Below are 11,548 nucleotides of genomic sequence, written 5' to 3' on the forward strand. Positions count from 1 at the left end.
TCAGCTTCTTGCATGGAGCCCAATATATATATTTTCTTTGATGTATAGATTTGTCTGGTAAGGAAGTCATTTCATGCTCTTTATTTTTATAGAAAAATTTTAAAATGTTTTATAGCTTTAGGTAGTTAACTAACCCTGCTGATCAGAACCCTTGCATAGCTTCATGTTAATAGCCATTGTGATTCTGAGATTTAAAAAAAAAAATCACCTATTGTAATCTTTTTAAATCTTTTTTGTTGTTCTGAGACTGAACTTCAGGGACTTATTTCCCTTTGGGATGACATCATAGAATTCCTCCCTGCTTTTCCGATTCATAACGCCCCAGCATTGTAGGGGAAGGAAAGTCTACATCCCATGCTTTATATGATTAATTTGAGGTGGGCTAAATGGCTTGTCCAGTGACTGTTGGTACCAAAACTAAAAACTGCCAGAACAAATGGGCCCTTCATGCTCATAGAGAAAACAGCAGATTTCAGTGTTTCTCCTGATGACTTCTGACCTGCCAACGTGTTGTTTGTTTGTTTTTTCTTCCCTCAATGCTCCAGGCCATTCCTCAGTTATCAAAGGATGTACTATGTGTTCATACAGATGTTGTCCAGTGGCCCCGCCTGGCTGGCCATCATCCTGCTCATCACTGTCAGCCTCCTTCCTGATGTTCTCAAGAAGGTCCTGTGCAAGCAGCTGTGGCCCAGTGCCACCGAGAGAGTCCAGGTACCCAGCTGCTCCCGGTCGCAGCGTGGGGCGCTGCAGCTCCCGGGCTCCGAGTGGGAAGGAATCATTATAAAGGACAGCCTACAAGTTGTGAATTGGAAATGTCATCAGTCCAAGTCATACTAATGAATTTCATGATATGTGATTTTAAATATTAATGTAGGTAAAATTCAAGATGACCAATGTTGAGAGCTAAACAGCTAGTCCACTGAAATAAGAAAAAGATTGAGAAAGACTAAGCCAATACAAAAGACAAATTCTTTTTGTGTAAATCTAATAAGTTTTTTTAAATCATTACTTTGATTGTAAAATTACATTATTTTTAAGGATGGTGAATTTGGCTCAAAACTTTACCATTTATATTGGGAAATTCTGGTAATTCGTAGGGCTGTTTATTTTCCACACTCCCAAATTGAGGCTAACAAGCTGAATTCTGGATTCAGGTAAGAAGTAAGATAGGCAAAATGCCCAAAGTGCCATAGGATCCCAGCAGGATTACTCGGAACTTCCCGAAACCACTCTGGCCCTTCCCAGAGTTCTCAGGGAGTGCATGTCTCCCATCCCTTCACCCCTGCAATCTCAGGGAGGGCACACCCCCATCCCCTTACCCCTGCAATCTCAGGGAGGGCACATCCCCTATCTCCTCACCCTTGTGAGTTGCCCATGGAGGTGCAGAATCTCAGTAAGGAGAAGGAAGGATCCTGGTTTGAGGGCAGACGCCACAGCAGGGGCTGTTTCTGCAGGTTGCATGTCTTCCTCCTAGAGCACAGGTGGTTGTGCAGGTGAAGGTAAGAGGGAGGGTGGAAGGCAGAAGAGGACGAGCCGTGCATTCTGGGAGCAGTGGTGAGGCATTCTGGGAAGCTCAGATGGCCCCAGTGGTCTCCATCTCCAAGTGCCGTTGGTCTGCGTTAGGGATGGAAAACAGGTAGCCCTCCACTGGAGTCTGAGTGGAAAGGGAATGGACACCATGTTTGCCCACCCCCACCAATCCCAGAAATTGAATGGGATCCGACTGGTGAGCTTTCTTAGAACTCCAGTGCTGATTTAAAACGTTGAAGCCAGTGCCACCAGCTCCTGGTGGTTCTCTCCTTGATGCCCCTGCCGTGTTTGTAAAGCAGTGCTGACACAAACTCAGGAGGAGATGAGCGAGAGTGTATATGTGCAATTTCACGATGAATTGTTTAACGTGATCACCTTTAAACAAGTGGTATAGGACCAGGGATGTTTGCAGGGCTTTAAGCCTTTCCCTTTGGTGGCAAGGAGGAGAAATATAGCAGGAATGAGGGGCACTCTGCCCTCCAAGAGGTGAGAGTCCCTGGGGCGGGAGTCGGGGGAGAAGGTAAGAACTGTTAGGAATGTGGCTGGCATTGTGTGGTCTCAGCCTGCCACAAGTTTGCTTAGAGCAGCAGCGCTGATGTATGTAGGACATTGTTGGCATTTAACCAGACTCACAATCTGTTCTTGTTTCTCTTTTCCTTTCCTCATTCCCTCCCATCTTCGACCTCTTTGCCAAAATAACCACTTCCACCTTGTCTAATGATGTGCATGGTCCCTCCTGAAACTTCTGGGACTGGCAGACTAAGAACCAGTGCCTTTCTGTTGAGCAGTCCACCATCTTTATGCTTTCTCAGACTTCCAGCAGTCTGAGTTTCTGAAGGAACAAGGTGATGCTTTTCTGTCTTTTTGCATGTTTGGGATTATAGTCACAGGACGGACAACAAGGGCTGACTTTTAATATCAAGAGCTATTGAACACACACTCTGGTATTTATGTGTCCTGTGTTTGTTATAACCACCACCATGCCAGGAAATACAGGGATAACTTGTACCTTGAGACGTGGAAAAGGCACGTGGGCTGTGTTTTCTATCAATGCCACTAACCAGTGTTTCTCTCTCAGCGTCCATTGGAAGTATCAGATCCCACCTTCGAGGGGGCAGCTGTGTTGTCACTCAGGCCCAGCTCCGAGCGTCGGGCTGTGCTGCCTTAAAATTCGTGGTTCCTACATACGGAGGTGTGGGTGTGGCAGTTCCTCAGTCACATGAGCCCCTGAGTGACCAAAGTTACCTCAGTGCCAACCTTCTCTCCACAGCCCATAGAGGATGAGCAGCTAGACTTCCTCGCTCACACTCACCTCTATAAATCCATTCTGTAGACAGGGAAACTAAGGCCTCCGGGGTGAAGTGTGCACAGGGCCCTTCAGAGCACTGCAGAAAAGGCAAGACTCGGGCGAGCCACTTGGACTGTGGGCAAAGCCAGGAGAGATGTATTTGGGGTCAAATGTTTTACCAAATTCTCTTAAATTTTTTTTTTTAATCTGATTGTTTTTAGAAAAAGCCTTCTGCTTTGCTTTAAATGGCTGTAGTGGCCTATTTCTCAGTCATATAGGGCTATTTGTACAGCATTTCTTTCTCTATGGCAGCTGCCTAGGATTTAAGCCTTTTCATCCAGAGCCAAGATTTCAGGGACAAAGCATTGTCTAGAGCAGGGGTCGGCAAACTGCGGCTCACGAGCCACATGCGGCTCTTTGGGTACGTTCCATCTCAAAAGTTTGCCGACCCCTGGAAGAGCCAATCCTGTCCCTCACAAAAATTTAAAAATTATTCGAGAGCCATAAATGTATTTTTACATAATCACCATTATGTGAATAATATCCTTTAAAAATTTTATAAATGAAACTATGATAGTTTTATTTTCATTTTCAATTTTACTTCAGAGCCACATGTACGTACCCAAAGAGCCTCATGTGGCTAACGAGCTGCAGTTTGCTGACCCCTGGCGGCTCTTCCACCTCAAATTTTGCCCACCCTGGTCTAGAGAATGTTTTCTATCTGTTTTTCAGCTGTATGTTCATGCACCTAAATACCTCATTTATGTATGCCTCCAAATTAATGATACTTTGAAAACACATTTGGTATTACATTTTACCAATGTAACTTGTTTAATAGGAAAATGCCTAAAGCAAGAAAAAAATATTTCCTTTTTCTTTAAATAACAGTTCATCCTCGATCCATTTTGAACACTATTTTTTAACTAACAGGATGGTGCACTTTTTTCAGTTCAAGTAATTATTGGCAATCAAAACTTTTCTAATCCGGTGCCATGAGAACTTGTTAGAATAAATTACATAGCTTCATGTCACTGTTTACATACTTGAAAACATTTAGGATGGCATTATTAGGAGTACTTTAATAAGTCACAGGAAGTGCTTATGAATTGATTCAATCATGCCAGCTCTGAGATAAAAATAAATACCCTATTGATGCAGTTTATTAAGAGTTGATTTGCTTCTGAACCTTTGCGGAAGCCAGACTCTAGCTGCTTAGAGAAGGCTGTCACTGAGCGCTCTGTGGTATCCTTGGCCACACGGGGTATGACCCATAAGTATCCCCACACCCACACCTTCACACACAGTCCCTGCAGCCAGCATGCCCCTGGCACGCACAAGGTGAATGCTTGTGTTGCTGTAAAACCACCGGACTTTTGCAAAACTTTGGAGGAATAAACATTTAACTAGTCCTATGTGGAATATATTGTACTTCAAATGGATGTTTTTTTTTCCTTTAATCTGTTCTATTAAAAGTAAAACATCACAGGCACCAGGTTCCATATATATATATATATATATATATATGTGTGTGTGTGTATATATATATATATATATATATATATATATATATATAGTATACATATATAACACATATATGTATTTATATATCTATATCTTCCTATATTAATTTTTATATATAATTGAATTATATATAATCTCATCCTTGCAAAGGGCAACAACTCCACCTCTTGTTTAGCTCATCCTTCTCCTCTGCAGAAGACATCCTGCAATTCAGACCTTGTGGTTCTTCACCTTTTAAAATCCCTTCTTCCTTTTACTGTGAAACTACTATGGTTTGACTAGGAAATCTTAGTGTTCAGGCGCCCAGCCCCACTGAGCTGCAGCACAGCGGCACCTTGAACTGTCAGGAATCTAGTCTTGAGCAGGACTCTTCTGTTTGACTCGAGACAGGACTGAAGGACAGAGATGGGGACAGAGGAACAGGGACGGGGCTGAGAGAGAGGGAGAAACAAAGGGAAAGGGAGGGACAGAGAGCTGGGGACAGGCAGAAGGATAGAGAGAGCCAGGGGGACGAGGTCGAGCAGGCACACAGACTCCCCCCTTCAGAGAACCTCGGTGCTCTTTGCAGGGGAGGGCAGCACAGCTGTCTAGTCAGTGGCACTCAGCTTTGGGTGAGCGTGGCAGGATTTTGAGCTTCACGGTTCTAGAAGCACTTCCTGTGCTCTTGACAGAGACTGGCCTTGGCTGTGTTGGGAGCAAGTGTCGGGGCCCTTCCAGCAAAGACCCTGCTCTCCCGCCTGGCCCATCCTCTCTGCACCAGCTCTGTCCCTGGTCTTTTTCACATGAAGGACACTGCTAGGAAGACCATCTCTCCCCCAGCAGAGCCCCTGGGAGGTGCCCACACTGACAACCCTGTGCCCATCCCGCTGCCCTGAATTTTGCAGATTCCACATCAATCTACCGTGCCTTGTTCATTCTGAGGGGCCTGGTGCGCGGCCCTTGTGGGCATTGGCTCCTACATTCTGGCTGCGTGGCTGGATTTTGCCCTCTGCCAGCTGGGAGAGCTCTCTCAGTTCCCCATGTGGCAGCCATCTCAGTGTTTTTCCTCGTCTTGCAGAAGAGCTCGAAACTCAAAACAGCGGTCGATGCCGCACCAAGCACGGACAGGCCACTTCTGAAGGACGTCTTGCCGGGGCCGAGGCGTGATTAGCCCAAGGATAGGTAACCATGTCCACCATGCCGCCAGGCAAGCTTCCTGGGTGTGCTGTGATCCTTTCAAACTTGTCTGTTTTTTCCTCCAAAGTTTTGCTGTGCTGTGCCATTTTCGATAACAAAGATTCATTTCTTTAAACCAAAGAAACACTTTTTGCACACACACGTGTATTTCTGTCCCAGGTAAGTGACCTGCCTGAAAGTGGTGGGACTGCATATAGTTGAGTATTGTGCACACGCACATGCACATGTGTGGATGTGTGCACATCCCCCTACATGTACACATGCCGTGGTGAACGTGGTTCCACATGCGTTTATGTGCATCCTCTTCTGGTGTGTTCGGTGCACAAGGTGCCAGAACAAATCTCATTCCTCGTCCTTGGTGGTGGAAGCAGCTTCACTTAAAAGATCTATCAGGAAAGACCAGATTTGGAAATAAAAAAATAATGTAGTATTGTGTGATTTGCATTGAACATCTGTTGACCCTGGCAGACGTCTGGTATGGATGCATTGTTGTCTGTCAGCTGAAACACAGAGCTGTGTCTGTGCCTGAAAAACAAGGAGAGCAAATGCAACCACGTTCACAAAGCCTTCTGAGCTAGATTGCTCAGGTCTGACAAGCACGTCCATCTTCTCTGCCCAAAAGTAGGCACGCTTGGAATGGTTAATCCTTTAAACTAGATTTCTCCTGCACAGTTTATTTCCTCCCTGCCTGTTAAATTGAACGACATCAAAGACATGTTGCTGGTCTCCTTGGGCTGTGAATAAAAAACCACACAGACCACGTTTGTGTGAATAGAGAAAAGTGCAGGCTGGAGATGGTGAGCCCGTCAGTATGATGTGGATCCTGGTATCTGAGGGGTGGTTTAGCCCTCTTACGTTAAAGGAATCAAACTTAGTCTCTGGGGCCCTTGTTCAATATTTATGAACATTGTCTTTACTTGACAGTGGAACCAACAAAGGGAGACGTTTGTAGCCAGAGCATGGTTGACACACTACCTCTGTGTCACAGTTCAGATGAGATGGATGCCGTCCAACCGGTGTCCTGCAATGGGCGTCCATGACCAAAGCAGTGATGGCAGTGGTTGCATCAGATCAATGTTAATGGGATTCGCATGGCAGGTCCTGGGACTGACTGTCTTTTCTGTTCTCTGACAGAGCACGTGCACACAGAGTCAGGACCACCTCCCAGAAGTCAGCTGTCTTGCCTCTCTGCACAGCCCCAGCCTCTCGGCCGCACGCCCATGCTCCTGCTCTAAACAGGTGACACTACCGTGCCCAGAGAGCAAGGAGTGGTTGGTCCTCCCTCCCATCGTCGGTGTCTCAGACAACCATCATCATCCCAGCTGGAGACCCTGCTCCTGTGGGCCCTGTGGGGAGACAGCTGGCAAACAAATCACCAGTGTAAGCCTTTAAGAACCACACCTTGAGTGTGTGTGTTGTGCACGCATGTGCTTTTCTTCTGCCCCCAAAAGGAGGACGAAGGGGCAACAAGACCTGTCTGGAGCATGTAGGCTGGTAGTTGGATCGAGCACTATGTTGTCGTTCCTTGCAGGTCTGGTAGCCTTGTGCATTTTGTTGGGCTAGTAAAAAAAAGGACATGCACAGGGCCTGGTACATCCAACCATGCATGGAGGCCCTTTTCGTCCTGGGTCAGGGTCTGTGTCTGTGCCCTCCGTCATCTCTGCCACATGCATCACCTGAGGAGGACATCTGCTTGGAGATTGGCAGTCCAGCTTCGAGCGAGAGGAAGTCACACCCACTGACGGTCATTTAAGCACAGACGTGACTTGCCCTCGCCGTGGGACAGACGGGTCTGGCCTCTGCACTTCCTTTCTCCAGAGCCCTCTGATATTTCTGCTTTTGGCACAGACACTCAAATAAGCGTGCATCCATTTCCCGTTAGAGTCGCAGACCGTGCTATTGCTTTTGTTCAGAACCCTCCACATACTGAAGTGAATTTTTCGGGTTGTGTCTGATTCAAAGTTTGTTTCTCTGAGGAAGGTGTTACTCCTGTACGTTTTGGGGTATCTTTGAGTGTTTCCCTGTCTCCTTCTTTCCCATCCCCTAGCTGCCTCTGTGGAGGAAAAAAAAAAAGTATTCACATAGGAGGAATAGGTAATACTGTCCATTTAAGCTTTCCCAGTACAACTTTTGAGATATTTACCTTCACACTCCCAAGGATAAAGCTTATCAGTTTACTATTGTTGAGAAATGTTTATTTTATGGGCTTGGGGTGTCCAAGACAGATATTCAGCTATGATGGTCAGACCCCCTCTAAGTGTCCTCATCAAATGGTGGCCTCTAGGGGCGGTGTTCGTCTTCCAAAATCTATTTTCAGGCCAAAATTTGTTTGATGGCAAGATGGCCTGTGAGTTCTAAAAAGCAATATCGCCATCCTAGACTGCTGCCACCCTCGTAACTCTGACCAAACCTTGCTCTGAGTTTTCTCTTAGGCCTCTGCTTTGTCTTAGCGTCCTGTCCAGTGTTTTCTTTGGGATGGGTAAACCCTCAGAAGGCTGCTGTGTTGTAAAGTTCCTGTCACTTTTCTGTACTGGTATTTATATTTCTAGAAATAACCTATGTGACATAGCCTTAACGGTCCATAAAGAAGACATTTCAGTTTGAGATTCAAACCTCAGAGGTTAAAACTGATGCCTTTTTAGAAAAGCGTCACCCCGAAGCTAAACTAAAAGCAGGTACCTTGTCCACTGCCGGATTTTGTGCTGTGGAATTTGGTAAGTGAACACTGAACTGACTTCAGAGTTGCTTGAGGTTGGATACTTCTGGAAGTTCAGATTTCACAATCTTGTTGTGTAATGTTTCAGCTAAAATATTTAGTTGAAGCAGGGGATGAATTAATAGCAAGAACAGGGAACACAAAGTAGTTGGGATAAATTAAGCTGAAGTATAGACACCATACCAAAGATTAGGATAATGAATGTTTGGCTTAGAAGAAGACAGAGAGCGAGGAGGGCACCATTTCCATCCTGAGGGTCCTCCTTGCCACACCCTGCAGTCCCCATCCTGTCCTCCTGTCACTCATGTCCCCTTGATCTGTGTATGGTGGCAGCCCTTGGCCCTTCTGGTCCACCATAGACCCTGAAAACAATGGTGTGTACATTTTTACAGCTGTTTTTAAGAACCTAATATGGGTATAAATGTAATACCTGTGGGGGGGGGGGGACAGATTCTCTGTATGTTTAGTTAACAAATCCTTTGTAATGTATTTTTTTAGAAAACTTAAAATTGCCTTTGCACTGAAGTATTTTCATAGCTGTTTATATCTCTTTCATTCATTTGTTTGTTAACATACCACACCTAATTTTTAAAGTATGTTTTTAAAGCTTTTCTTTTTTAGTTGATGAAATTTTGGCCACTTTAAATTCTGCTGAGAGCTTTAGCTGAATGTCTCAGTACCTGATGAATGTGAATTTTCAGGTTTGATTTTATTCTCTACACCTGTTCGTCTTTTCGTGTTTCTGGTGGCAGTGATTAGTTGAAAGGTGTATTTAGAGTATGATAATTTGCAATGCTTATTCTTCACAGTTCATTGCAATTTCATTTGCTTTTTGTTTTGTTTTTAATTTCTATCCTTTAGCCTTAAAACAGAAGCATCTGGCTTGATGGTTCAGTATCTTCTTTCCACCTGTATTGACAGTTACCACTTACCTCTGATAACTCAAGTCTCATTATGAAAGTCACTAAACCTTTACACGCTCCAAAGTGATTTTTTTTTAATTGTTGGGAAAATGAAGGAACTGTGCCTGATAATTTAAAATAGATAAGGGGCATGAGATAAAAAATAAAAGGAGGAAGAAAAGAACCCCCCTGAAATGACATTTCAGATATGTCTCTGATATTCAGATACTCAGGTATTAGTGTGATTTTTCACCTTACAGTCGTTAGTATTTACTTGCTTTAAACTTACTTTAAAGCAAGTAATGTCAAATTTATGTATTTTTCTTAGCTTTGAAAATCTTTTTCACGACTACATGTTAATAAATTATTAACTCATAATTTCCCATGTTGGTCCGAATATCTGGTTCCTAACCCACACTCCATCCCAAAAGCAAGTCATCTATAAAGCATGAGTGGTCGTGAGCACGTCACAGTCTCTTCTTTTCAGCTCCATGTCCACTCACAGCCACACAGGTGCACGTGTGCCAATTGGCATGCACACACGCAAGTAAGCACACACACATACACATTCCCTAGGCCTCACGTATCCCTGCCTCCTTCCTAAGGGGACCCCGTGAGGAGTCTCTGGGGAGATAAGGCTCCTTGGACCTCCATGGCCAGTTTCCAGGCAGGATGCTGGAGCTTTGCAGGGCAGCCCCAGGATCTGAAGCAGAGCTGCTGATGACCCATGCAACAAGCACTACCCTAGCCTAAGCTCCTCCTTTTCAGGAAATCCAGCTCCCTGTCCCCCACTGACACCTCCTCAAAGCTCAGTCCTTAGGATAGGTGGCAGAAAGCGGCACCTGGACTCTCCCAGCTGCAGCGTCTTCGCATGTGTCCAGGAGCACAGGGTGGCCATCTGCCACAGGGCAGCTAAGAGAAAAGGCGTCCTTCTCTTGGCAACTCCTACTGGAACCCAGATCAACCCATTCCTGTGCATTTGACTCAATAGGGTGAACACAGATCAGGTAACACCCGGAAGGGCATGGTCCCATAAGACTTGGTGGTGGCAGTGCCTGGACGAGGGAAGGAGACCAAAAACGACCAGCTTCTGCAGTAGCAGGTTTATAGAGTTGTAGTTTCACCTGGTGAGATTTTGTAGCTTACACTACAAAAATGTCTCACACATAATGTTATAGCTATTCTTAAATTGCTGGGCATCGATCAAATGTTCAGTGCAAACTAAAGGAAGTTTTCTTCTGGCCTTTTTCTTTAAAACCACTAAGTTCATCTGTTTTGCACTGACTAGTAATAACCTAATGCAACCACTTCTACTTTATTTTTAAATTAATATTATTTATTTGAAAACTCAATATCACAGCTTAGTATGCAGTTTCTTGCATTCTACATTTCTTTTGGAAGTTTCCCATTTGTAACTTTAACAATAGGAAAAAATGTCTGTTGTCAAATGCATTCTTTTTTTTTTAAGCTAGAGGGTAGGTGAGTGGGAATGAGAATCATTCTGATATTGTCTATTAAAAAAAGCTTTAATGAAGATGTGTTGGAAGTATTATTAAAGTGATTCTACTTTTGCAGAAAAATCTAAAGATCAGTTTATATAGCTTTATTTTTTACCTTATCAAAATATACAAAATTTTAATATGCATATATTGTCTCTGACTTAAAATTATGTGTTGCATCGCCATTTGAAATGTCCATTGATTATGTAATGTAATAAAAGAGAATCTTCAAAAATGTATTTAATATGAATGGTATCTATAATTGTCATCATCATAAATACTGTAATTTATTTTTAAATTATTGAATATAGTAGGTGCATTTAAGATAATAAATCAGCCTCCAGTCATGTTTAATTGATAATTCATTAACCTGCTTTGAAAAATTAAATTGTGAATTAAACCAAATCTTACATTTCTGTAAAGTTTATTTTGTATGCTGTTTTTAATTTTTATTTCTGTAGATAAAGTATGAGTTAATTATATTGGACTTTTCTGCGGATTATCTAAGCAGGGGACTTGAATCTGCTTGCAATAAAGAAGAAAAAGTGTCTGGTTTAGTTTCTTTATAAAGAAAGAAAATCAGAGAAGTTGGACTTAAATTTCTGCTAACAGAGGCTGCAGAGTAAAGCACTTAAAGTGTGAATGTTTCTGTTTGGGATAAAGTGGAACACATACTGTGGGAACAGCTTCCCTGAAAATGTGTGGGATCAGGTAGTTTCTGGCCCCTACGTGCCCCTGCTGGCTCCGTGAGTTCCCCTGTACTCACTGAGACCATAGTGCCCAGCTGTGGATTGAGGCCCACACAGAAGAGGAAACTTGGTATCAGATTTCTTAACATTCTGTCTATCCCCAGCTCGCCTCCCCGACCGTTCTGCCAGAGACCCCCACTTGTAGCCACGTTCCTGGGGTCTAAATT

General features: G+C 43.8%; 1 protein-coding gene across 3 annotated transcripts in view; it reads left to right on the top strand.

Annotated features, from left to right (window-relative positions):
* The window catches only part of ATP11A (ATPase phospholipid transporting 11A), a 146,193-nt gene extending 135,013 nt beyond the window's left edge, over nt 1–11,180 (top strand). Inside the window, exons 28-30 of one of the 3 annotated variants that reach the window (XM_019644808.1) lie at nt 546–711; nt 2,289–2,375; nt 6,650–6,737. In XM_019644808.1, coding sequence (XP_019500353.1) covers nt 546–711; nt 2,289–2,366 — 244 coding nt within the window. In that variant the 3' untranslated portion in view covers nt 2,367–2,375; nt 6,650–6,737. Of the gene's footprint in view, nt 1–545; nt 712–2,288; nt 2,376–5,396; nt 5,501–6,649 lie in introns of all 3 variants that reach the window. The other 2 variants (XM_019644807.1, XM_019644806.1) reach the window with 2 other exon arrangements.
* Nucleotides 11,181–11,548: the final 368 nt, after the last annotated feature.

Source organism: Hipposideros armiger, unplaced genomic scaffold (genome assembly GCF_001890085.2).
Source record: "Hipposideros armiger isolate ML-2016 unplaced genomic scaffold, ASM189008v1 scaffold_91, whole genome shotgun sequence".
Lineage (NCBI taxonomy): Eukaryota > Metazoa > Chordata > Mammalia > Chiroptera > Hipposideridae > Hipposideros > Hipposideros armiger.